The 27,366-nt window shown below is 37.1% G+C and overlaps 4 protein-coding genes and 2 long non-coding RNA genes across 11 annotated transcripts; 5 read left to right on the plus strand and 1 right to left on the minus strand.

The window, feature by feature from the left end:
* The first annotated feature begins 624 nt into the window (after positions 1 to 624).
* On the plus strand, positions 625 to 3,499 carry LOC124312573. 2 transcript variants are annotated; one of them, XR_006910566.1, is made up of 5 exons: positions 625 to 1,283; positions 1,344 to 1,508; positions 1,575 to 2,452; positions 2,724 to 3,194; positions 3,266 to 3,499. It is a non-coding gene; the product is annotated as an uncharacterized LOC124312573 (long non-coding RNA). The 2 variants fall into 2 exon arrangements; XR_006910567.1 differs by having other exon boundaries at positions 3,269 to 3,499.
* Positions 3,500 to 5,447: 1,948 nt separating this feature from the next.
* Positions 5,448 to 7,257, plus strand: LOC124311874. The gene is made up of 3 exons (XM_046776244.1): positions 5,448 to 5,523; positions 5,643 to 6,956; positions 7,016 to 7,257. Exons 1-3 carry the CDS (start codon positions 5,448 to 5,450, stop codon positions 7,255 to 7,257), a joined length of 1,632 nt encoding a protein of 543 aa, XP_046632200.1.
* Positions 7,258 to 12,662: 5,405 nt separating this feature from the next.
* On the minus strand, positions 12,663 to 17,087 carry LOC124312353 (prolyl 4-hydroxylase subunit alpha-1-like). The gene is made up of 12 exons (XM_046776848.1): positions 16,831 to 17,087; positions 16,290 to 16,471; positions 16,061 to 16,209; positions 15,750 to 15,977; positions 15,522 to 15,686; positions 15,263 to 15,431; positions 14,846 to 15,041; positions 14,671 to 14,781; positions 13,473 to 13,580; positions 13,322 to 13,375; positions 13,047 to 13,215; positions 12,663 to 12,975 (listed from the first exon to the last, which is right to left on the minus strand). The coding sequence occupies exons 1-12, from the start codon at positions 16,861 to 16,863 to the stop codon at positions 12,932 to 12,934; spliced, it is 1,608 nt and encodes a 535-aa protein (XP_046632804.1). The 5' UTR covers positions 16,864 to 17,087; the 3' UTR covers positions 12,663 to 12,931.
* A 2,079-nt stretch (positions 17,088 to 19,166) lies between these two features.
* LOC124312518 lies at positions 19,167 to 19,745 on the plus strand. The gene is made up of 2 exons (XM_046777051.1): positions 19,167 to 19,278; positions 19,367 to 19,745. Exons 1-2 carry the CDS (start codon positions 19,267 to 19,269, stop codon positions 19,658 to 19,660), a joined length of 306 nt encoding a protein of 101 aa, XP_046633007.1. The 5' UTR covers positions 19,167 to 19,266; the 3' UTR covers positions 19,661 to 19,745.
* A 1,375-nt stretch (positions 19,746 to 21,120) lies between these two features.
* On the plus strand, positions 21,121 to 22,637 carry LOC124312544. Of its 3 annotated transcripts, none has more exons than XR_006910538.1 (3): positions 21,121 to 21,195; positions 21,283 to 21,502; positions 21,569 to 22,637. It is a non-coding gene; the product is annotated as an uncharacterized LOC124312544 (long non-coding RNA). The 3 variants fall into 3 exon arrangements; XR_006910537.1 differs by having other exon boundaries at positions 21,189 to 21,502; positions 21,569 to 21,826; positions 21,998 to 22,637; XR_006910536.1 differs by having other exon boundaries at positions 21,189 to 21,502.
* Positions 22,638 to 23,193: 556 nt separating this feature from the next.
* On the plus strand, positions 23,194 to 27,272 carry LOC124312415. Of its 3 annotated transcripts, none has more exons than XM_046776923.1 (3): positions 23,194 to 26,073; positions 26,152 to 26,718; positions 26,784 to 27,272. In XM_046776923.1, the coding sequence occupies exon 1, from the start codon at positions 23,577 to 23,579 to the stop codon at positions 24,615 to 24,617; it is 1,041 nt and encodes a 346-aa protein (XP_046632879.1). In that variant the 5' UTR covers positions 23,194 to 23,576; the 3' UTR covers positions 24,618 to 26,073; positions 26,152 to 26,718; positions 26,784 to 27,272. The 3 variants fall into 3 exon arrangements, with proteins under 3 accessions (XP_046632879.1, XP_046632878.1, XP_046632877.1); XM_046776922.1 differs by having other exon boundaries at positions 23,194 to 25,911; positions 25,980 to 26,718; XM_046776921.1 differs by having other exon boundaries at positions 23,194 to 26,718.
* The last annotated feature ends 94 nt before the right edge of the window (positions 27,273 to 27,366 follow it).

Below are 27,366 nucleotides of genomic sequence, written 5' to 3' on the forward strand. Positions count from 1 at the left end.
TTGTTCTTTGAAGGTAATTTTTTATCCCTCTTCTGCACGACACAGAATTATTTCGAGCGTAACATATACTAATAAATTATTAATGCACCATTAGGCTACGGCTACACATCTGTGCAAATTTCTACTGTATTATAAAACATTACATAGGGCAATTCATACGATTTAAAATGGCGAAAAAACTATAATCGCTTTAGAGAGGGTAAATATAGTTACACTAACAGCGATAGCAATCGCTAACAAACAGGCGATACATTTAGCTAATGGTTCGGTTTATTCACTAATTTAGCTAATAAAGGCGACCCGTTATCGAGGGGTCGGCAACTGATTTGAATCTCGTACCCTGTCTTAAATCACTTTGAATCTAAGCCTAAATCTATGAATCTAAGCAAAATAAAATGTAAAATGTGTTTTTTTTTCAAAATATGTCCTTTTTTTGTGTTTTTGATAATTTTAATTATTATTGTGAATTCAAATATCAATTGATGCATGCGTAAAATTATTTCGAGTTATTTATCGGCAACGCTGTCTGTCCTGTCGATCCAGTTGTTGAAAAATTTGTTTGCTATTTCTAATCAAAGGTTTATGAATGAAAACTAAAGAAAAATGACTGATGCAGAGGATGTTAATGCAATATTCGAAAAATGTGGGTTACAAATGCCTAAACACATAAAAATATTCTTCGAAAATTGGGATATAGAAGCCTCAGGTCTTTTACCCAAGAGCACCCTGTTGGTGAAGAAAAACTTCAAGACTTAGAAGACAATGTGCGATTACAGCCAGATCATAGATTTTCCAGTCCATCTATGATAGACAAATTAAACAAACATGAAGATATCAGCTGCAAAAATAGATTTATTTGGGGAAATTTTTTCTGATGATCCAACACACTACTCTTTTTACCTGGAGAGAAATCATCAATCACATCGGTAGCAGAGCTTTCTGCAACCATACATAAAGAGAACAAAATTCCTAATGTTCAATTCGCTCCAGTCTTCAGAAAACATCCAGCCTTATTAAGACCTCAGCTTGCGCTTACCCAGGGAATGCAAGACAACAACCAAGACATCATAATTCCTTCGAACACCAAAAGAAACAATCTGCTTGGAATGACAACAGACTGGGTGAAAAGATCCAAGTTCAGTTATGCTGTGACAGACTTTACTGTGAGTGAAGAAAAAAATAAATTACGTGCCATCACAAAGATCATGTAAAGGCAGTTAACCAAGATTGTATTGAGCAAAGACGGATATTGGAAGATTTCCAATTTTACAAGACACGTCATGGTAAGTATAAAAACTCCATAAATTGTATTTGAGGTGTATTATACTATTTAAATGTTACAGGATTTCCATAAAGAGCGGAAGCCTGTTGCAGAAAAAACACGAGAAAACATTTCCAACACAGTAGCTATAGTCAGCAGCAGCAGTGATGAGGACAATGACCGAGACAATGACATAGTCAAAAGCAATGGAAATCAGGATGGGGACATTTCAAATAGTGATGCTAAGGTATGGAATGTTAAACAAATTTAACAAATAGTGATTGTCATATCCCATATAATCATGTATTTTCAGGACTGCTTCTCACCAGGAAACCACAGCACTGGCTCACGAAGCTCGAAGTACTTGCAGCACTATTGATTCGTTCATCATCCCCAGCACTTCAACCCTCGATAAGACCACCACTGGGAAGACTGGAAGCGAGGCAAGAAGTAAGGACTCGACTGGAAGTAAGTAAAAAAAAACTACTCCCCGAGCTGTCAAACGAACTGCTACACCAGAAAAGGCTACGGAGACCAGCAACATCATGTCGTCGAACACTGCTGCCACATCAACCTCAGCTATTCCTCCAGAAAAGAAAAAAAACTCGTAAACAGGCTAAACAACTCGCTAAACAGCCAAAGAAATCGAACACAGTTGCTGCCGATCCTTCGGCAGGGTCTTCGACTGAGTTGTATTTTTAAACACCGATGTTTCTATGCCGTCTAGAAGCATTGGTGTAACAAACTGGAACTCAAGAAACAAAAGACGGCAGATAGCATTACAAAAAGCAGCCTGTGTTAGTAAACCACTCAAAATAACGGAATTCTACTACCCTATTTTTCAGAAAATAAGTGAATTGGCTGAGACTCATTTTGACCTTAAAGAATCTCTAAGGATGATGACACAAAATTTACAAAAACTGAAAGAAAAGGACAACAAACGTGATGAGACCATTCTTTCCAGTGGAACTGTTCTTACAAGAATGATCAATGAGTGCCTTCAACAAGAAAGTGCGCCGTCCAGAGGCCGGAGATATAAAGATGAAGTGTTGCTGAAGAACCGGAAAAATTTGTGGTTTTTAGGTGGTAGGAAGATGTACGAAATCATATACGCCGATTTCCGTGGCATTTTCCCATGTCCAAGGACAATTCAAGTGAAACTATTGGAATACGACAACAGTGTAGCCGAAGGTATGTTTCAAATGCAAGTTTCCTTATGAATTTTATTTAGGGGAGAGTGGGGTTGGATGGGACAGGGGTTGGATGAGACAGAGGGGTTTTATGTAAGTTCCTCTAATGACAGGAAAAATTCCTTTTAGCCCCGTATTAATAAGTGTGTGATGCATATACTCACAATTTTTTTTTATTTCCAACCATTACTTCTATGGGATAACCCCTCTGTACCATCCAACCCCTGTCCCATCCAACCCCGCTCTCCCCTAACTCATGTCGTGATTAATAGGAAAGGTAAATCGCGAAGGATTAAGAGATTACCTTGATGCCGAAAATCTACCCTTCGTTGTTGCTATTTTTGAAGATGCAACAGCTTTAAAAGGATGTCGGAAATATTCAGCAAAACAGAACTCTGTCATCGGAAATAGCCTCCCTCTTGGTTCAACCGGCCTTCCAAATGCTGAAGACGCTGTTGTGAACAGCGCAATTGAAATCATAAAAATGATTTCCCAACCGAGGGCTACTGTTGTTTTCGTCGTAATGGCTTAACCATTTGCGGACTCCTTTCCGCCTATGAGAATATGCACTTATAGGGGTGATAACAGGTTTACCTTCAACGACGTCCGTAATCGAATTCACACCATACAATTGGAACTGAAGCAGTTTGGTATTGAAATCCTAACATATGGTGCAGACGGTGACTCGAGAGAATTGAAGATGATGCACGAACACTTAAAGCTAGGATTGGTCCCCAAAACAAGTAATGTACTAATTTGAAAGATACCACGTATGTATATTTATGTCCATTTGTTTCTCTGTTGCGATATTCAGCAGAGGATCTAAATGGTTTGCAGCCGAACATTACAAAGTACGATGCCTGTTCAGGATGTTGTCCATGAAGGAGTGAAATTACGCACAAGATTCCTTAAAATCACCAAAAATGCCAAATTGATAATGCCCATTGGTTCAAACTTTGTGAGTCCCAATCACATCTCCTTTTTTACTAGAAATCATGTCTAAAAAGTAGCACGGTCTCCACAAATCTGACATGAATCTTGAAGACAAGATGAAGTTCAACAGTACAAAATTTATTGAAGAAAGCACGTCCAGGATTCGAACGCTACTTGTTTTACCTGAATGTCCATCTTATCTTCCTACACTGAAAAAGATTTGTCACCAAGGGAAAGAATCTACCGCATCTGGTATGCGGTACTAGCCTTTCGATATTGGCGTTTTTTGCTCAAGTGTCCACTGATGACGTCTTTTATTTCCCTCAATTCATATATGTGTGCAGAAATTCTTGCGCATTCTATGATTCCAATCGTAGTAAAACTTAAGGCTGAAAATAAGCCAGAGTTACTTACAACATGGCTCATGAACAGCCAGAATTGTGAAATGTATTTCAAGGCTCTGAGATCATACGATCTCAGAACGTGTCGATCCACGATGACAAATTTCATTTTGGAAGTTATAGATGAACGAGGTCCAAGGGTAAAAACAATAACAACGGCCTTACTTTATCGAAGAATCATTTGAAAATAATGATATTGTACTAACAAATTGTATGCTTCTATCTTAAATGTAGGTTGACTGCAATATTCGAGCCACTGCCGAGGGTCACCAAGCAGGCGTAATATATCCAAGATATCAAAATATGTTACAAAGAAGTGGAGGATTAACTAATGCTTTAAAATGTGTGACTTTGCCATCAACCGAAGAAATAGAAGAAGCTGTCCAAGCACAGAGCTCGCGTTGATTGAAACACAAAAATTGAAACACCTCAATGAATGGGGACTCTACTGTGGAGGGAAAGATTGTGTCAATTTCGATGCTTCAATTGCATTTTCCGACCGTAACCCTACTCAGAATTCCACTAATACCACTGAGTACGAAGACGACAGTGATGGGTATCAGGAGTTAACGAGTGACGAAGAAGAGTGCCCCGATCAACATGATTTCAATTTTTTAAAAGTATTCATGACGCTGATTTCAAAGACTATTCAAGTAGATTGGTCAATGCTAAAAACGAGAACAAATCCTATCAGTTTCTTCGCATTCCTGATGGGAATGGAAAAATGCGTCTCGTTAAAAAATCTACTGTGGTGTGGTTTTGCGAAACAAGCTTGAAGCGTCTTAGTAACAACAGAAAATATCGAGTAAGAGAGCCAACTCCACATTCACCTAACAGAAAAACAGTAGTCGACACAGTTGAATGTAACGACTTGATGTAGGGAACACTTGATGTAGGGAACACTTGATGTAGGGAATTGGGTAATTTTTTGCTCTGCCCCTGGGAGTGCAGTTCGTGGAGTTAGTTTAACTGAGACTGAGCAGCATCTATTGGGATAATAATATAACTCTACCTATTAGGTAGAGTTATTGGATTCGCCGAATTGGATTTATCAAAGAAGTCCAGCTCTGAGATTTTGCAGTGGAGAAAGAGTAATAAAGTCCAGACCGTCCAGACAAAATTTGGGTATTATGCCATTGGTACCGGCTTAATAGAGAAAAAAAAGTACCGGGGCAATTACCAGGCTTGTGGTCGATTCGCACAGTTTTCATGATTGTAATACATATGTGTGCACTGTAGGGGAGACCAGTGCCGGATTAGCCAATGGGCAACTGTGGGCAAATGCCCAGGGCCCGCGGATTCAAGGGCCCGCCGTGGCCATATTTACGAAAAAAATTTGACCGCCAATTTTTATAAATATGTGAAATTGTAATAAATTTATTTTCGGAAATGTAGGAGGTGAAAAAGAAATGAGAAAACATCTTTAACTCATAACTCATACGTAAAGCCGTCAGTGACTCAATGTGCCAACAGGGCTTTTTCAAAATTCTGATTCTAACCCTACCTCTTAGTTCTACTTCTAACCCTTTACTCCCCGAGGCCGATTTGAGACTTCCGTTGACGAAAACATGTTCGAACTTGATTTTTTAGTACGTCGTCATCAAGTGAATCGCTGTAAGCCTGTAATTGCCTCAGTTTAAGCGTAACTTTACACGAAGAAGCATGTCTGGCAAGGGTGAAAAGAAAAAAGGAGTCGAAGAAAGACTAAGAGTGAAAACAGTTGGTGCTCACATAGAAAGTGGGTGTCAAAAACGTGCAAAGAGGGATAAACATGATCAGTTTGTAAAAACTCTGCCAAAACTGACTAAATTTTACTCTCGTCCCACTTCATCTACACCTACACCTGAACCTATATAGCCTCCAGTTCAACGAGCAACGCCCGAGATTCTGAGAAGTCAGCCGATGATATTGATTTATCAATATCACCTATCGTGGATAGTGATAATGGAGCCGATAGTGATGATTCATATGACGACACGATGTCTCTTCCAAGTGTTTATTCTAATGCTAGTCGCCCGTGTTCCACTCTTGTCAACGTGTCCGACTCGGAATGTGCTTTAGTGAATTTGGATTGTAATCAATCATCTTATCCCGGCTTGTGGCTTCTGCCCTTTTCATCCGAACTAGTTGACTTTTGGATTGAAAAGGGTCCGATTGCTTGTCAAAACAATGACGGTGCTTTCTTGAAATCAAAGCGAGTTTACAACGCCAAAGGCAAAAAGGTAAATCGTAAACTAAATGCCGATTCGTTCAAAAGAAAATTACTAAATGGAGAAATTGTGGCTAGAGATTGGTTAATCTACTCGCCATCGCTAGGATGTGTTAACTGTTTTGTGTGCGTTCTATTTTCTAAAGAAGAAAACCAGTTTTGTAAAGGATTTGCCGACTGGAAACACGCTTCGACTATGCTTGGATGTCACGAAAAAAGTGCTCACCACGTCAAGTGTATCCGCACTTACATCGAACGCAACTCACTTTCAAGAGTACGTCGTGTCGATTGTGAATTAGTTAAACAGTATGAAAAAGAACGAAATTATTGGATTCAAGTTCTTGAACGAATTGTTGCAACGATAAAATTTTTGGCTAATCGAGGACTCGGCTTTCGTGGTGACGATGAAATAATAGGTTCCACTCGCAATGGAAATTACCTTGGAACTTTGGAACTGATAGCTCAATTTGATCCCTTCTTAAATGAGCATATCAAGAAATATGGAAATGCAGGCCATGGGATTCCCTCTTATTTATCGTCGACCATCTGTAATGAGTTTATTTATGTTATGGGACAAAAAGTGTTGAAAATTATCGTAGCAGAAATTCAAGAAAGCAAGTACTTTTCAATAAGTGTCGACTCTACCCCAGACGTAACTCACGTCGATCAGTTAACTTTCACCTTCCGCTACGTGAAACAAGATGGACCAGTTGAGCGATTTGTTAAGTTTATTCCGATTGCTCGTCACACTGGCGAATATCTGGCCGATTGTGTCTTGAAATTTTTAGAGACCTACAAAATTAATGTGATGGACTGTCGAGGACAGTCGTATGACAATGCATCCAATATGTCGGGCCAGTACAACGGGCTGCAGGCTCGCATCAAAGCGGTTAATGAAAAAGCGGAATATGTGCCGTGTGATGGACATTCTCTCAATTTGATTGGATTAAAAGCGGCAGAGTGTTGCTTCGGCGTCGTGGCGTATTTTTGTTTGTACAAAACCTATACGTATTTTTTTCAGCTTCTCCACATCGATGGAATATTTTGTGTAAAGCCCTTGGAGGTCAAGTGGTTCTTAAGAGACTAATTGATGTACGATGGTCAGCTCATGCCGATGCAGTAAGCGCTCTTGATAGTGGCTACAATGAAATCCAATCTGCTTTAAACCTAATAGCAAATGACGAAGAAGAGGAACCAAAAACGATCATCGCGAAGCCAAGTCACTTTCTTCTAAAATGGATAAACTCGAAAATGTTATTTTGACTTCAATTTGGAACCGCATTCTCTCAAGATTCAACATGGTAAGCAAGACTTTACAATCCGAGGACGTAAATTTATCCGATATAGTTTCGCTTATGAATTTCTTGAAAACTTTTGTTCAATCGGTGAGAGACGACTTCGATGATTGTGTTGAGAAGGCTAAAGAAAAAAGACCCCTGGCTGAATACAGTTTTACCACTCAACGAGCGAAGAAGCGAAGTGTTCGTGTAACACGTAATGAAGGACCCTCTGTTGACGCTAATTTAACTGGCGATACAAAATTCCGAGTCGAAGTCTTCTATCCAATCCTTGATTCACTCAACGAGGGTTTATCTACGCGAAGCGTCGCTTACGAGCGAATTAACGACCGTTTCTTTTTTTTACACAATTAAACAACATGAGTAACGCTGATATCAAAAGAAAATGTGAACAGCTCGCAGGATTTTATTGTGGTGATGTAGATCCAACGGATCTTTACGGAGAATGTCTGCAATTTGTCTATTACGTTGAAGACGAAGTGAAAGAAAGACAGAAGAAAGAATCATCTCCTAATATTGAAGGCCGCAAGAAAACCTTGTTTGAGACTCTGTATTCAAGAATCAAATCAAATCGTCTAGAATCATCTTTCCCGAACATCGAGATTGCTCTTCGCATATTTTTGTCCATGATGGTAACCAACTGTAAAGGAGAGCGGTCCTTTTCAAAACTCAAGCGGATCAAAAATGAAAGCCAAGCAAGCACTACCGAAGACCGCCTAAATAATTTAACTTTGGTGAGCATCGAGTCCGACCTACTTAACGATATTGATTTCAATGATATTATCAGTGATTTTGCTAGTATAAAATCTCGATCCGTTCCAATTTAATTAGTGATTGCGGTAATGTTCGTAAATTACTTATTTGAAAAGTGTATTGAATCTGAATGTATGTTCTAAAATAGAATCTTTTCAGCATCCCAGCTAGCATGTCCTTATTGGTAAAATATTTTTTTCCAACAATATTCTTCGATCGATAACCCACATATTGGTATAATATTATATTATTACTTTGTTGCGAAAAGGTGGCTGTTAATTTTTTTTGTTATTTTCCCAATAAATGTCTATTATCAAAGATGAATAAATTAATATAATATTTTTTTATTTTCCCAATAACGGATCAAATAAGGAATACATCGTTTTCTATGAAAAAGCTATAGTTTTTTACATTTACCACACGTTCAAAATCCTAAATGATTGTTTAAGTTGCTTTGAGTCGCCACTCCAGTGCTATAACCACTGCATCAGCAACGGATTCGATTATTATGTCCCGATGTGCCGAGTGCATACTTACACATTGTCATGGTTATAGCCCAGCGTAAGCAAAATCGATTTAATTACATCAGTGCAGGAGTTTATGATTATTGAGACTATTTGTTTCATAAGTCATTTGTTTGCTGAAAGTGGGTTTGAACCAACCTCCATAGAATTACCTATATGGATATATAATAATAGCAGTTTTAACATTTCATCTCCTTAACGTTTAAGATAAATTATATCACGTTAGCGTGGAGGTAGAGTTTTAAATACGAAGTACGTAAGTTAGTTGTTCGAGACTTGTGCAAGATCTGGATTTTAAGACAATTGGATTGTTCATTTAGGTAATTGTATGCAGAGCTAACGAATTGAATACGATATAAAACATTTAGGATTTTGAACGCATGTTAAATGTAAAAGACTATAGCTTTTTCATTAAAAAAAGATTTATTACTTTTTTAATGGTCCGTTATTGGGAAAATAACAAAACGTAATATTGATTTATTCTTCTTTGATTATAGTCATTCATTGGGAAAACAACAAAATAATTTAACAGCCACCTTGACGCAGCAAAGTAATAATCTAATATTATACCAATATGTGGGTTATCGACCGAAGAATATTCTCGGAAAACAATATTTTACCATTAGGAGACTTGACTTATCCCTTTTTTGGCCGTAGGGACATCCGTGGCGAGATCCTCTGGATCTCTCTATTGCCTGTCAGAACAAACCCCTATTGGGAATCCCCTCTTAACACTTGTTTACGTGGTTCTAGAAGTTAAAAACTTTTATTGACTCAAGTCGAAAAACAGTTATTATACCGCTGTTGGTGTAGTGGTTATAGCATTGGATTGGTGTCACAAAGTATGGTGGTTCAAACCCACTCTAGACAAAAACCAAAACAGAATTTTAAATAGAATCCTTTCCAATAACAAGTTGAAGATAAAAAAATATTTCATGCTGGACTATATAACCATAAACACAACAACCAGAATTCCGTCAAAATTTTAAAAGTAGTAAAACTGTTATTTCACCAATAAAAGTAAAATAAGTAAAATAAGTTGAAAAAATATTGTGAGCCAACAAATTTGGGTGCAAAAATATATTGGAAAAATATTTAAAAAAATTATTTTACCAACATCTCAATTGTAGGAATATAATATTTTAGCAATATTTGGGAAATATACTCTGCTAGCTGGGATCTTTTGAATGTCTTGCTTGTTGATATAGAAAATTCTTGAAAAAAGTGGAAAAAGGGCCCACGATATCAATTTTGCCCAGGGCCCGCCAAACCCTTATCCGGCGCTGGGGGAGACCGGGGCTGTGTGGGACAATTTTTTTTCTTTACGCTGCCAATTTTTTAAATAGAAGAATTAAGTTAAAATAAAAGTATATATATAAGTATATAAGTATATATTCCCATGCATTTCTCTACATTAGGCTATTTTTTCATATTTTTTCGTTAAACTATGTAATAGTTATTTAATTAAATGTAAAGAGGAAAAAATGAAGGAAAAAAAATTTTAGGGTTAAACGGAACAGAGCCAGGGGCAAAACAGAACACCATTTTTCTATGCAACTAATGGATTAAATTTATTGAAAGACGCACTAGTGAAAAGTAAATTCATTTCTCTTTCAGAATTACTGTAATTTTATTCAATCTATTAAGTATAAGTGGAGATACAATCAAAATTGTAAAGATGTCTTTTTTTCGATCTTTTTTGGTCGTTTACCTGGCAACAGATGGCTGTACCATTTAACCCGGACCCAAACAACATCAAATAAACTAAATTATCAAATACACATTTTTTATAATATAAAAAAAAATTATCTTAAACTAGAAAGATTGTATTGCCATGTCTCAAAATCTCTTTCTTCCCTTGAACGGAAGAGAGAGAAAGAGAAAAGGTATAGATTTTGGGATATGGCAACACTGGTGAGGGGGAATCGAGGGGAAATAAACGGAAAACTTATAATTCGTGTTTTCAATTTCGATTTCATTACTATAAATGAAACATGAAAAATGTGATCTTATGACCACACATAGAGCTAATGCAGCTCTTTTTTAAAGAAATTTCCCACCCTATAATATTACGTAGTTACTGAATAACAGGCCTCCAAAGTAAACCCGTTCCCTACTGGGCCTTTCGGCCGTACGGATACTTACGCAACGCGATAAAAACCACATATCGCATTGCTGAAAAATTCTCAAAAAAAATCACATGAAACCCCACCCTAATATTAACCTTAGAAAAAATTTTGATTGAATTCTACCGAAAATTTAATTAATGGGAGCGTTTTGAAAAACGCGTTTTCCCTACTGATCCTCTCAGCCGTACGGATACTTTCGGTACCCACTGTAAAACAAAAAGTAAACATTGGTTTAATTAAATCTTATTTAATTATTTTAAACACATTCCCCCGGGAGCTTCTCTGGATCATTTTCCCCCCTGAAATCTCGTGATTTTTCTCTTTTTTTTCTCTAAAATTCATACAGGATTTACTTTTACTACCGGTAGTCAACCCGCAAGAAACTCAAAAACTTCGATCTCGTTATTTTTACCTACTATATAGAAACGTTATTTTGTATACAATTTTTTTTTATATTACATTAAAATTTCATTAGGCCTTACATGAAAAAGTTAGTTTATTATAAAATGTCATCCCAGGTGGCACACAGACTATGTTTCAGACCTGTAACAGGGTTGTTTTAACGGCCTGTTTTAGGTCGGTAATGAGCGCATATAAGTTAGCTGTTACAGTCTTGTAATACAGACTTTGTAAAACATGTCTGTTACAGATATGTTTTTCAAATTATATTTTAGAAAGAATGAAATAAGCTGGTCTGGGGTTTGAACCATCGACCTCAGAATCTACAATCCAGTTCGCTATCCACTACACCATGCTTGTCATATAAAATTTGTATAATATCATGAATACTATTCATGTTCTTGTTTAATTGATATTTTGTCTTAGGATTTCTTTCTAAAACTGCTGATTATTATTCTAAGTCGCATAGTTTAGTATTATGACAATTATTTTTGAAAAATGTAAATATATATTAGTAAATATAAATAAGCCATGTAGTTCAGGTTTGTTCCAGCTCTGTGAATCAGTTTCTTGAAATTAAGAAAATTACAAATGTATCTCAATATAGCCCTTTGAATCTTGGAATAACTGAAGTTAACCCATAATACAAGGAAGAAAGCTAGTATTATGCCGATTTGAAATTATGCAACGATAACTTTAAAAACATTATTTACATGGCTGTTTACAATACAAAACCATACTTTGAAAACAAGTATCAGTTTATCATATTATCAGATATTTTCCTATTGTCTGTCTAGTCTGTGATCCAAAGTTGTTACAAACTTGCTGTACTGCTCTTTTTCAGCTTGGTGACACAAGCTCTGTGAACCAAGGGTAATACAGACTTTTATCTATACCCTGTTGGAGGTAAGTGAGCCATAGATGTAAATATTAATTAAAACAGCCCTGTTTTATGTCCGAGAAGAGCCAGTGATACATGGAGAAACCAAATCTATGTATCCCATATCAAAACCATGGTAGGTACATGTGTGTTTTACATAGATAATACATCCTTGAAAATCAGACCTCATTCAGGTCTGTGACAGATGTGTCTTTAGTATGTTTCCCATTGTATGGGAAACAGAGCTAAAACATAGTCTGTTACAGGGATGTGTGCTACCTGGGTATTGTATGAAAAATTCGGTTTCAAAAAATTTACAAATTACAAATTCTGTGCATTATTTTAAAGGTAGAGTCCATTCTTCCGTCGTACGGAAATATAGCACTGAGAATATCCTGATTTCTGTCCAGAGCTATTCGTCCGTCGGGAAGAAAAAAATATATTGTAAAGAGAGGGGGGAACTCATTTTAAATTCAACTCTTTTCTCATCAAGTAAAATATATATTTAAGTTATTCACCATAAAATAACCCGGGGAAAATTTATAAGCAACAATAATATGAATTTTGTGTGTGTGTGTAAAGTTATCGTTATCGTATTGTATAAAGTAATCGACGGCAGTCACCAACTTTTATTAATTCTTATTCGACGTGTAGGATACTTGTCAAATCCAGTCAACGCTGTCCTTTGAAATTACATATAAACTATTAAAAACCAAAAACCATCCGAATAGCTTAAGAATTCTTATTTTTAGAAACGGCCTCCCTGCGGAAACCGACGGCAACACACAAGACACATCATAAGTGAGAATGAAAATCAGCTAAAGCTAATTTAAAAAAAAAAGATTAAGCACGTAAAATTGATTTTGTTTGGAAAGTATATTCCACAAAAAATCAAACGGTGATCACATGATTAAAGTCATGATATTGTCAAATAACGACGTTGATGCCAAATAGCTAGCCATAATACTGCTCAAGAGAGTTTATCGATTTGACTAAAACTGTATTATAAACCGAAAAGATGTTTAGTATACTACTATATACTTTATTACGAAAATAATAAACAAATTACCCCATTTAGATCCGCTGAGAATGGGACATGAAGCATGTAGTGTGGTCGGATTTCCTTCGCCGTTATCCGGATTGAGATTGTACCAAAATGCAGCTGAACCTTTAACCGGTTTCACTCGTGTTTTGACAATAGGAAACACAGTTGCTCCTCCATTTTCTACTTCGTTCAGCTGTTTGATACGTGGAAAATGTAGAAAAATTTTGCTTATTAACCTTGTGCATCTGTATTTAACCGTACAATCAGCTACTTAGACGTATTTTTAGCACATTACTTACGTAAATAATTAAAGTTGCAAGGTGGTTCCCCGTTTTGGCCTCGATCGTTTTGTTCTGTAAATTTTTTATTATTTTAATAAGAAGCAAACAGATTTTAAATTATAATAAAATATTGGCTGATATTCTATGTAGAAATTAAATGGAATTATACTCGAATATAATCGCAGTGTGGAGAAAAGTGCCCTCCAACGCCGTAACTTAATATATTGGACGCATCTGACACCACATAACCGATTAGGTCTTCCATATGGCGAGAAATCTAGAAATATATATGTGATATCGCGATATATATTAAACATACTTGTGATAACAATACTCATAGAATTTCCATAGTTAGTAGCTACACAAAGTTTCCGCACAGCTGAGAGAAGCTTATGGGAAAACGGGTTTTTTGAAAATTCGCCAAAAATCAAGTTTTCGTCGGACGAAAACGATTTTTGGACAGGGGGTTCTTAGACTTAAGGTTTATAGCATATATTTTTTGGGTATTTTTTCGTTCACGGGAACGTCCCTTTTAAATTGGAGGTAAAAGTTTCCGCACAGTCGAGAGGGCCAGTAGTAAATCGTACTACTTTGGCTCTCTTGTACTGGACGAAAAAGAGGGCTAGGAGAGTTCTTTAGGGCTTAAAAAAAGAGCATTGTTAGCTCTATAACCTCATCTGAAATGTTGACCCCCATGCCATTTAAGAAATCACTTTAATTTCGATGTGAAAATGAAAAGTTTTCATTTCTCAGTTATTTTCCCTGTGATCCCCCCTCCCGTAGTTGCCAGTTTTTCCAAATACCGAGATTTTAAATGTTAGGGGCAGGGGGAGAAAAAAGACAGGCCATCTCTAGGACCTTTTTTTTAGACTTGGTATTTGGAAAACCGGCAACTACGGGAGGGGGGAACAAAGGGAAAATAACTGAGAAATGAAAACTTTTCATTTTCACATCGAAATTAAAGTGATTTCTTAAATGGCATGGGGGTCAACATTTCAGATGAGGTTATAGAGCTAACGATGCTCTTTTTTTAAGCCCTAAAGAACTCTCCTAGCCCTCTCTTCCGTCCAGTACAAGAGAGCCAAAGTAGTACGATTTACTACTGGCCCTCTCGACTGTGCGGAAACTTTTACCTCCAATTTAAAAGGGACGTTCCCGTGAACGAAAAAATACCCAAAAAATATATGCTATAAACCTTAAGTCTAAGAACCCCCTGTCCAAAAATCGTTTTCGTCCGACGAAAACTTGATTTTTGGCGAATTTTCAAAAAACCCGTTTTCCCATAAGCTTCTCTCAGCTGTGCGGAAACTTTGTGTAGCTACTGTATCTGTATATGAGTCTATTGCGATATTATATAATGTACATACCCGTTGAAGAACTGAGTAATTCCCATCTTTCAAAATAGTTGTTTCACCTACTCGACGTTGACTTTGAAATCCTTCTTCAGTTAAAGCATTTATTGTTAAAACTTGTCTCATCTGCATACAATTTTGAAAAGTCGGTATAATAGGTTTTTATGACTAGTACGTAATATATCGTTACTGTAGGCTTGGCGATTTGAGTTATGCTTTCGATGTCTTGATCTGATATTATATCGTGAAACATGACGATGTACGGATTTAGAGAAACGAGTTCTTTTTTAACGGGCTGGAATCTTAGAAAGGCGCTTCCGGAGTTGCCGAAAGAATAACTGCAATGAAGTTGAGATTCCGTTTCTTTGTCCATCAGGTTCTCTCCTCTATAAGTTGAAGAAATTTATATTAATCAGCCTTTTACCGAGCCATTTACATATACTGGAAAAGTTCCAAACTACTAAAAAATAGTATAAGTCTACTTAACTCTAACTAAGCTAAATTGTTCTTTTTAGTTGTCAAAACGCCGCAATCGCCGCTATATAGGCTATACTATCGCTCTTTTTCCTTATAATAACGCAATTTAAAATGAAAAATCATTTAATACCTGCAAAGTGCGTTATAATCTTCACTATGATCTTCTTGTCCTGTTGACTCCTGTGTATAATCTCGGCGAGACTCAATTGCGTCAAAAATATTACTCAGTTCTGTTTGTCCTCGGGGCGACATTAATTGAAGCAATTGTTGAGTGAGTTCCGAAGCCACATTAAGTTGACCTATGCATGTATATTATAAAATAAAATTTGCTGCAATGCATAAATGGCTGTAGCTATGCTAAACATATTATAGCTGCAATAACACCGCACCTTGCTTGTAGGAAGCAAAAACATGGTATTGTAGTATTTGTTCCTGTCTCACAGTTTTGTATCGTTCTTCGTGGTGTCTTTGTAAAGATTCTTTTAACCAGCTTACAGCGTAATCATATTGTCCAATCATGTAAGCTTGCTGACCTAACTGCCAACAATCTTGCGCTATATGAAATTAACCCGAATTTAAATAACAGATAAAAACAACCACTTTAAACAAAGGCATACCAGTCAAATGGCTACTGGAATTTATCTTCCATCCCGATGAAAGGATTCTTCCATCAGCCATGTCAAGAGTGTCCAGTTGATACGTCATTTGCAGCCGAAGGAGACCATACGCAGCTCCCGTGACATCTTCATCAGTTGGCAGTAGTTTTCTTGCAAACAGCACATTCAGAAGGAAATCGTCGTTGTTCTTTCTTTCATGGGTGCTGCTCTCCAAAAAACTAGCGTTTTCTTTTTAATTTACAATTATTAAAAAATATATTACTATGATTAGTGATGTTCTGACGTAAACCAATCGAAATGTTTAGACCTACTTGAATTCATATTAGCGATTAGCTCGTTGATTTTATTCCATTCTGCCAGTCTTCCAACAAGTATATATTCGTTGATCGGGTTAGTCAAGAATTTATTCACATCGTTCTCGATTATGTCACGACGGATCTTATTATACTCTTCAAGATAACTATATATACAATTCCAAAATTATCGGATAATTTTTCAGATTAGCCTAATTTTTTAATATGTGAATACTAGGTACCCTACCTTTTCAGGTGATCACCAGCATGGTCCATTAGGATGTAATCAGTTAAGAAAATATTCAAATCCACGTCGCTGACCACATTAGCCAATCGTTTGACGTCGATGTTGTATGAAGTGAATAGATGGCATTTGATTAACGAAATATGAAATCCATTAAATATTACCCAGAAGAATGGCAATGCTTTCTAATAAAAATGTAACGTATCAGTACTGCAGCTAATATCAAAACATCAATTTGCATGCGCATAGGCATAGTATTATTTTGAATTCGTTTGATGTGCAACGAACCACCAGTGCACACGCACAATACAAGGATTTGAATTATGCAGTTGCATCGCAATTGTCAAATTTTCATTAATGTGGCCAAGTATAGTAGGATAGTATTTTAAAATCTGATATAATAGCAAACGATTAATAAATAATTGGATCAAAGTTAAATTAATTTTTCAATTTGCATCGTATATTTTATGATTATTGATATAAAAAAATATCTATATTGGCCTATTGATAATATTATTTAAAAAAAAATTAAAAACAAAATTACCAAGATTTGTTGCATGTTGAAGTGGCCTGCCATAATTTTGAATTGGACAAATTTGTTTTGATAAGCAAATTTTATATGAATGATTCAAATTTGGCAACGGACTCGCAAGCACAATAAGACTTTAAATTAAGTAGTAGTGTCTAACTGTCTATAAATTTGCTACTTACATATGCTGAAATAGAAAAACCGAAATCAAGAGAACTAGCCTATATTCTGTGTGGTTCTTGTAATAATAAGAAAATAGAAGTGAATGGGAGCTATACGTGACATCATATAGCATACTAATACTGCTCCAGCATGGGAAAAATAAGGGAGCTCTCGAGCTCCGCCCATGTATGCCCATATATCTAGCTACATGCTTATAAAGAAAAACAAAAGGTGCTGTGGGAAAAACCCAGCTCGCAGCTTTGGTTAACCCAGCAGCAGCACTGGAATAGTAAGAAACGAAATATTTATAAAGAAAAACCAGAACTGTCGTGGAAAAACCCAGCTAACTGCTTTATTAGATGGTAAAACAAGGGAAGTAGGCCTATAGGAAATCCCATAGGCTAATAGAGTAATAGGTTGTGCACAACAAATTTAATTCTAAACCAAACAAGGGAGAATTTTACGTAAATTTGAGATTTTGCGAAAGTTGTCGATTTTGCCAGGTGTACGAATTTTTGGAATTTGTTGGAATTTTGAAGTCATTTTCGAAAAATTTGATCAAGTGTACGAAGAACGAGAACTTCTTCGAGTCGACAACCCCTTGAGGTTTTGATAGTTTTTTTTGCTAATAATTGAGGTGAGAATTTAGGTTAATTTCTCCTGCTATAGTAAACTAGTTTGTCCAGAGTAATAACTGCTTTCTACATCCTTATATATATTTGGCTAGAATGTTATAAGAAAGAAGGGCTAAAAGAAGCCAAACGATTTGTTTGTTTTTCTTCCTTATGTATAATTGTATGCATTAGTTCGGATAATTTATTGTCAAAATAAAATTGACGAATTTTCTGCGTTCCCATCAAGTGAATTACAATATTGCATCACACATGGGAACACACATTTTTAGAAATTTAAACCTTTGGAGGAAATATATCTTATTATTTCAAAGTTTAAATTACGCAAATATACAATTTCACACCGGTCAAAATTTTACAAGAAAAATTTGGTTAAGAGTGCGCTTTCCAAATTCCACTGACCGTCATGGCAAAGACCGTTTACTCCTTTAGTTGAAATACGTAATGATTTTCCTCATGGTAATTTTAAAAAAATATATTGATTATATTTAAACGAGGAGATGCCGATCTGGGCTGGGCTGCCCTGGCGACGGATACCTCTTGGTGTTTGTATTTATATGATCCCTTGCTTCGCGGAGCCCAAGTTTCCGATACAATTCTCATTTTAAGCCGAAACCTTGGCCGAAACTGCTGACGCAAAAGAGACCCTTATTAGGTGCCAAGAGGAAAAATTGATGATTCGTGTTTATTCAATACAAAAATTACAGAAACATCGCGGGCGGTTGCCGTTTCCTTTAAAAATGTTTCACACATCCAACATTAAAAAATTGATTCTAATTGACTTTGCAGTGATAGTTGCGGATAGTTCTACAATTGTACACAACTAATTTCTCTATTAATTTATAATATATAGGTTTAATTATATTTTTGTGCGTTTCTTGAAATTATTTTTAAATTAATCATATATATTCAATATTTTTTTCTAAATCGCAAACTGAGTTTCAATTCGACTTTTAGATGGCAACGGACAAATTGCTAATTCAAAAATGAAGAGGTCAGAAACAATTTCACGACGGTCATGCGTGATGGATTGTGATATAAAAAGAGATAGGAATCACGATTACAGCGAAAGATGAAAAAACGAAGAAAATTTGAAAAAAAAAAAATTACAAGCAGCCGAGCTGCCGAGCAGGATATTCCTTTATTAATAAGAAATAAAAGAATAAGTTTGTCAATAAAAAAGAGGGATTTTACGCCAATGATGCATAGTTGCTGATGAGAGTGAAAAGCCATCAAAATCTACTTCGCGTTACGCTAGGCCAATATATTCTCGCGCCGGACATGACTAGGGGAAAACCAACTTATGACTGTTTGAAAACTGAGTCTCTGACCCCATAAAGAGAAAATCAGGACTAAGAAATCATGATGATTTCAGGTATGAAAGCTGGTAGTATAGGAGATGCAAACAAATGATAAAATCAACCTCGAATAAATTAAATGTTAAATGGCAGGTTAAGGCAAGAACACGTGAACAACTCAACTGTTTTTAGGAAAGGGAAGCTGGAAAAAATAAAGGAAATTTCCAACATTTCGAAATTCTGCCCAAAGCAATTTAATTTTGTGGCTATAAAGCTCGACCAAATCGACAATAGAGAATCATTCGACAGTATACATATTCAAACAAAGAACAACAAAGTAACATCACTACTCTATAGACATGAAATCCAAGGTAAGCCTAAAATACAAATTATATTTATACATATACAGTATGTAATTTGAATACAGTAATATTGAATACACTGTATTTATCTTTGTAGATTATTCTGTTGATGTTTGCAATGGTAATGCTGGCCGTCGTGGCAAAAGAAATCAATCCATTCTCAATTTATGGGAAGAAATCACTTGGTCTCGTACATGGGCACTTCAAGCGTGAGGCTGTTCAAACCGTTGCTGGCCGTCCCGCTGGACTTGAAACCCATCCCACTCACGGAACGGCAACAGACCAGGAAGAAGAACTGATTCACAAACTCTTTAAACGTGAGGCTGTTCCATGTCAAGGCCCTCTCCTTCCCATCGCTGGACTTGGAGGCTGCCACGGATCAGGAAAATAATAAAAATTTTAAAGCATTTTAGCAATGGCTTGACAAAAATATATCAATTTCCACAGTTGCCGAAATAAATAATGATTAACAGTTATATCAATTTATTTTTATAATTAATATAAAGTATAAAAGAATTAGGAAAAAGTGGAAAACCAACTGATCTATATAATATACATGTTTGAACTTTGAAAACCCATTTTTTTAGCTTGAATAGGCCCCTACTCCAAGCTCCACTCCAAAGGAGTCAAGCCCAAATTTATTTGCTGTTGAAATCAATAATATGCTACATTAGAACATAAAACATAAGACAACGAAGCTGGAAAGAGAAGATAATAAACAAATACAATAAATTGCATTTATTTGGGCGGCTGGGACCTCTTAGCCTCTGCTGTGTGGCCCGACGAACTTATCCGGCATAGTAGGAACTTCAAGACCGCACATTGGCGGCTGTCGGTAATCGCGTTGCTGAGAGAATAGTCGTCAGGGAATGAGGAAATGGGGTGGATTAAACTTCATTATACACATCCGCAACTTGGAGACGGTTTGAGCTTGAGGTTATGTAGATGTGAAACGATTGAGTAAGAAGTTGACTGTGAAAAGTTATGTAATAGGATATAGGATACGAAAGGTCTAGATGGGCAGGGAAATTTACGGGTTTTGCTGTGGGGAAAAAATTTAGTGGTGGCCCCTTAGAATCCTATAGAATCGCTTTAACGTGGAAACCCACTCCTATCACCAGCTTGCCATCAGCGGCCCCACACCCGTTGATTAATTAGGCTCTTGACCTGAGTTTTGGACTGCTCATCCGGTTCTTTTCCAGCAGTCGCACACAGCCGGACTTATTCCATATTGAGGATCGCCAAACAGTCGCCAAAGGTGCGCAAAGTAACGAGATGGGATTACATCAGTTGGGAAATCATTTATTGTTGCGCAATAAGCGACGAAAGATGGGCGAAGACAGGCGAAGAGACTAATACCAGCTAATACCGACTAGCTTCTTTTTTCTCGCACGAGAGTCTCTTAACAATTACAAGACACAGTGGAGTACTAGGTGTAATATAACATGAACGCAGCAGGAATCGCAATTAAAATCAATTAAGTCTTAATATTGTATACGCCCTGTCTTAAACTGTTAGTACCTACATTTCTGATATTTCTCACTAAGATGTACGTCATCAGGATTTGTCTTTAACTTAAACTTACCCCACCCACTTTGCCCGTTGTTTTATCGATTCTTCTATGTAATCCGTCTACCATAGTGGTAGGCGTTTTATTTCACACCCAACCTGCAGCAGCACCCTCAGGTGTTTTGGGCGGTTTTGGGGTTCTTTCTGTGGTTTGTTCCCTAATAGAAATGTTTGGAACAATATGTGTGCGTGTTAACTGATTGGTAGGCTAATTAATAGCTGGAATAGAGCCGTTGAAACCATTATGTCAATGTGGAGCAGCGAAAATGCGACGTTGATTCGACCGGCATTTTATAAATGGGTGTGAACAACACAAGTGAATTCTCCTCAACGTCAACCCAGAGAATTTTTACTGAGGTGGTCATAAACTTTATCCTAATTTTTTAAAGTTTACTGTATATACACGCCACTGCAGGAAAAATGCTGTTCAAATATTTTTGACAGATCTACATTTACAGTGATTCTATCAGCAGTGCTGACTACAATTCCAACTCTTATACTTCCACAACAACCTGCACCACATCCACAACCTCGTTAACTGTGTCCTGTCTCCTGTCCCGGACGTCTTCGTCGTCGTGCGATCTCGAAAAGTCCAGGTTCTTACACAACGAGAACGAAGAAAACCGATAAACGGCAGAATTTCCCTGTCGCCTTCACCAGTCCAGTATGAATGAGTTTCTATTTGTTACATTCATTCTATATAATTGACTGACATCGCCTTTTATATTAGACACTCTTTTCAAGAAATGAGAAACAATCCGGTCGACCTGATCTAAAAGGCACAGAAGCTGAAATCCCCGCATTAGTAATCGAATCAAGTTTTGTTGAAACAAAAACAATCCTTCCGCCCCAAACGTCCACCTTGACCTTCGTAACGGCCGTAACGGCACTTCGACGGTAACACAGTGCTTACACCAACATTCGGCTCAAGTAGATGTCCAGATGCACACTAGATGGTAGTTCAGTGCACATGCATCAGCCAGCGCAGGTGTGTTGTCCCGTTTGAGACGACATTTGGCATGCTGCTAAGTTGAATTTTTTTGAAAATCTTTTCTTCAAACTTGGAAAAAGTATAATGTATGGACTACTGATGTATGAAATGCAGCCTTTTGCCAACGAATCACGTGAAACAAACGATGCATTTAAATTTTTTTGTTAGGTAATGCAAATTAAATGCACCTCAAGATCTCTGGGACTCCGGGCGGAAATGGATGAGCAGCTCCGCTTTAGCGTCTAGCGCGGACCGGGGCGGCCTTGGCCTTGGCGACTTCGGGTGTGTCCTGGATCTGGGCGGGCGCTACCAAATCGGCGATGGGAGCGACGGGCAAGTCGTTGGATCGAACGCGGCATTGTATCCGTAAAACTGCATGAGCTTGGGCGGCAACAGCCAACACTAACTATACGACCTCCTTCAGACTTGTTTCGGATACTGTAAACAGTCTCCGTTTTACTAATTTACATTAATAAGACGCAGTTGAATGTTACTGGTGGAATGAAAACATAAACGCAATATAGAAATTCATTTTTTTTAAGTAATTAATTCCCAATATTTTGTGCCCTTCTTTCAGTACTTGTTATAAAGTACATTTGTTTCTAAACATCATTGAAAAATACCAGAGAAAAAAGTTTGACTTCCCGTCATAGCAGAATCTATTGATTTTTTTAGTTATAAAAATTGAAAATAAATTTGCGAATTTCTTGTGTGCATTTAGGCGAAATATCTTGGTTTGTAAAGAAGAGTAAACATGCCGAGCAATAGAAGTAGAAGCAAAACTGCAGAAGTCCCCTCCTTTGACGAACTTACATGAAAAAAATTGAACCCACCTATTCTTGTTTAAAAAGCCAGCGCTTATTTCTTCTCATAAAATAGCCAAGAGTTTTGCATTTTCATGGTAAGTTTGCCCTGTATCCGGTCGTTCACAACTTCCCATCTTTCCCTAATCCCCTTCTTAAAAAAAAAAACTATAAGGGAAAGGCAAATCGATCTATAGTCATCCTCTCAATAATGAATTATGGAAATAGAATAAAAATTAAATGCTAAGCACAACAACAAGTATTATCACCAGGCGTGAAATAGAAATGAAAATATAATACAAAAGGCTGGAGAATTTTTGCCTCGCTGGTGTCGTCTGTTAGCTTTCACTTACACATCTACCGGTACATGTGTGTCACGTGCAAACATATGAGATATAATTTAGGTTATATTCATACATTTGATTTCTACATCGTGGTGTGGAAAAAAAAACAGACAATCAATCAATTGGTGATAAATGCTCTGCATTATATTCCTTTATTCATTACTATAAAATCTGAAATTCAAGAGATCTAAACAAACAAGCGTTGTGAACATCAGTTATTCGAAGAACACTTGACGCTCAAATGGCCAAGATAGAGGCTATAAAGGGAGCTTGGAAGCCGAAATCAACTTTATCATGCTGACTATTCACATGCTGATTATTTTTCGGAAAGGAAATTTAAAAAAAGGAACGTTAAACGGTTAAAGTAAACACAGGCGTGAGTAGCTCACAGAACGTGATCTAAGCTTGGACCAATGCAAAAATATGTTCCACCATGTTCCAAAATTAGCACGGATGCTGCGATTTTATTTCAGACTTCTACAATTTTAAGCAGTTCTGTTTTGTTGGCCAATCACGCCAGACCAACATTTTCTTTAACGGTGCTTCTATATACAAAAATTGTTTTGAAATTTAAAAGAATACAAGCTGACTGGGACTGAAATGTCCAGAAGTACTAGTAGCAATGGTGCTGACACGTACACGAAAAAGTTGTACTTTGATCCTAAAGCGGACGAGCCGAAGGGAGACGGCTATTGGATAACAGATGAAGAACTACGTGACAAACTTTCGAATCTGGTGGACGTGTCGGAGAATATTGACGAAGTGATGCATTACAGCAATCCGCTTTACTCGTGGCAAGTGTCCAACGCTATGTTCCATCACGCTTTCATCGTATTCCAAACGGAGAATTGGTGGTGGTCCATCGAGAAAAACAACGAAGGCGTCACAATCCAGCGCTCCAAAAAGCTGGAAAGTGTTCGTGATATGTACAGGAGGGTGAAGCGTACAACGGGGATAACTTCCTTGACAGACATAATTTTGGTAAAGAAATCCAGCGGATGCACGAAAATAAAGGAGCTCATCAATTACCTCTGGAGGAAAGATTACTTGAATCAAGAATACGGTGTTCTTTCCTACAACTGCCAGCACTTTGCCGATTTAATTTTCAAGCGGATAGCGGAGTCGAAAAATTTACAGTTGGATGTTTACTTTGACTCGGCAGCTGATCAACCATCGGGAACAAGTGGGGCGGGATTCATCACTGTCGACGAACTTCTCAGCCGCGTTCATGATTTGAGCTCTCCTGATGAGATTCTAGTTAAAATTGAAATTTACAAGGCACCAATAAACTCTTGGCAGATGATGGATATTTTAATGTATCACCTTTTCATAGTTTTCCAAACGAATGAGGGCACATACTGGTCTATTGAGCGGTGGCCAACTCGTTTTACGATGCAGCGAGCTAAAAATAAAGTTGTTCTAGTGAGTGAGTGCGAACGAAACACTCGGCCAGGAAACTGGTTTACTCCGGTTAGGATATACCAATCGGCACATGCCAAAAGGATGCCGCTGAGTGCAGTCATGGACTTTATTTGGAAAAAGGATAAATTAAATGATGTTTACGACCCCATAAGTAACAACAGCAAACATTTTGCTACAAGTGTTTATAATCAGTTTCAAGACGGATCCCGAATTAAGTAAAACTATATTTAATCATATTTAAGTGTGACGATGTATATTAATACCGCGTTCAGAATGAAAAATACAACAAACCACAAGATATCTGGGTTACGCTCTAATGTAGCATATAACCCTCAATTGAATTGAAGAAAATAATCTCTTCGTTCTTTCAATATAAGGTTCGCTTCTCCGCTGTCTCCTTCAGAATTGTTTGGCGTCTTTGAAGCATACGGTATAACACCCGCATAACACTTATATTTATATAACTATACGTTTATTATTCAACATTGCAGATACAGTACATCATGCGCTGTTAAATTATTGATGGGACAAGACGAAATTTCTTGACATTAAAATCCCTTAAAATCAAAATTCGTTTTTTTTTCTTATAGCCAAAAAGTTAGGCTATAATTTCGTTCAATGAGTCTATCATACAGGGCTAATCGCCCAATCCATAATTTTGGTGATGGGAATTGGGAACTCGGTTGGAAAGGCAAAGGAATATTCACCAAATTACAATTTCTGACAGAACATTTTAATATTCCACATTTTCCTGTAATTTAAGCAACACAGAACCCGGACAGAAACCATTCACAGCGGATATACGTATGCTTGTATATAGCTGCATATGTGAATCTATTTCCGTACAGAGCTATAAGTGTATCATACCTATGATGTTCGTCTTGTAGGGCGGGTTTCCCGAGTGCTATGGGTAAAATATGAGATTCGCGTAAAACTTATTTTTACACAATTTTTGGCCTTGAAATTCTATACCTCGTCAATGACCGACAAGTTGCAACTTTTTACCATTATACGCTTCTCCGGGCTTTCCTTGTATATTTGATCGGACAGCACAGAACTATTAGGGTATATTAAAAGTAGCCTACTTTTGTCTATAGTAATCAGTAGGTGTATTTTATTGGCATTTCCATCAATCAAACAAATACATATTTGGCTGTTATGGATATTGGGTCGACATGTTTGCGTTTCAATGGATCAGAGACAATTAACTGTTTTAGAGACATACTTTGCTTAATTGCGATGCATACATTGTTAATATTTCTATGGTTACCTGAGCCTAACACAAGCAGTTAGGGTACCGGTGCGCTGTTTGTTTCCATTCCTTCATTCCAGCAATCATTCTTACTAGTCAATATGGGCATCTTCTTTATTAAACCAGCCGTGCTCTCCATTATGGTTTTAGTAGTGCGTTAACAGGTACGACTTCTTCGCGAGAGACTTACTGCAATATCGCAAGCCGCGGATTATATCAACGCAACGCTCAACGCGTCAAACGCTGGCCGAAAAAATAGCAGTAATTTTAGTTTCAATTTAACGTGTATTAATACGGATGGAAACCTTCAATTCATCAAATATTTTTAGGCAATGGCGTACGTTTCTAATTCAAATTGACGAAGATCTCGTTCAATTTTCAGCTGCTGGACTGTTTAAAGTTGTGATACACCTTGTTCCGACTGTAAGTTTTTTTTTGCATTTATTTTAAGTGTTGATGATATTTATTTTTCTTTCATCATAATTTCGAATTTGATTAAAGTTGGCAGGTGCTACAGTGACGTACATAATCATCCTCCTTCAAACTAATTCAGACAAGAAAACAAAACAAAAACAAGTTTATTAAATATCGATGAAGGACGAGCGGTTATAATGTATTTCGGCTCATTTCCATCACACCCGAATTTCCAATTGGAGCATATTCAAATGTTTTCCAAAATTTTGGCTTGCTAAGATGCGTCCTTACATAAATACGCATTAAATTTTTTCATTTCTGCTGGTTGTTGGCGACGAAATCAGTGAAAGTATTTCTTTAAATTTGACCATGGTTCTCGAGACCACTCGAGACTAATTTAAATGCGCTTATTCCATATTGAGGATCGCCAAGGTGCGCAGCAAACTAACGAGATGGAATCAGTTGCGAAATCATTGATTGCGCAATGAGCGCGACGAAAGACGGGCGAAGATGATGAAGGTAGTTCTTTTCAAGGAAGTAAATTCAGACCAACGCCCTGATTGCTAACGTATATATAAGCCTGCAATCAATTGCAGAATTGTGTGTTGTGCTAACCAAGTTTCCATTCTTAACACAAACAATATGCGTTTCCTCGTAAGTTGCTTTGTATATTTTGTAAATTATTCAATTTAATCTGAAATGTTTTGGCGCTATAACAGGTCGTTTTCACTTTGCTTATTGTCGCCTCCGCATCGGCAGCACCCGCTTCCGCTGGTAGTCTGACTCATTTACTGGGAATGGAATCCGCCTACAAACCTCTTCAAGTTGCATACCGGTGGTACGACTTCACCAATCCTAGATCGCCTCTCCGATTCTTTCATTCTGCGGAATCCGCGGAATCACGGGAACTGTACTTCGACGGACAAAAGCTGATAACAAAAGAAGAGAAAATGAAGTACGTCCTTGCCCTCCTTCACGGCCTTCGTCCCAATCCGATTTTCTAGGCTACTCCGGCACGCCCAGCATAACCTTATTCTCATAAAAGTGAATAAGGCTTGGAATAAGGTTAATAAGCAAATCAGAACAGCCTCTTTGTTCCCATCTCAGATCCATTTCCCGTTTCTGTGTGTTAATGCAGAGCTGTCAAATGATGGAAACCATTCATGTCTTATTGTCTTGAAATGAAAATAAAAATCCCATTTACATCATTTTTGTAAACTGAAACGTCAGATAATTAATTTTTATCCCCCAGGATGTGCTAATAATTTCCCTTGGTCAAAATTTTTCCGTCTTTATTCCGAA

The sequence above is a fragment of the Daphnia pulicaria genome, chromosome 8, assembly GCF_021234035.1.
Source record: "Daphnia pulicaria isolate SC F1-1A chromosome 8, SC_F0-13Bv2, whole genome shotgun sequence".
In the NCBI taxonomy this organism is placed as follows: domain Eukaryota; kingdom Metazoa; phylum Arthropoda; class Branchiopoda; order Diplostraca; family Daphniidae; genus Daphnia; species Daphnia pulicaria.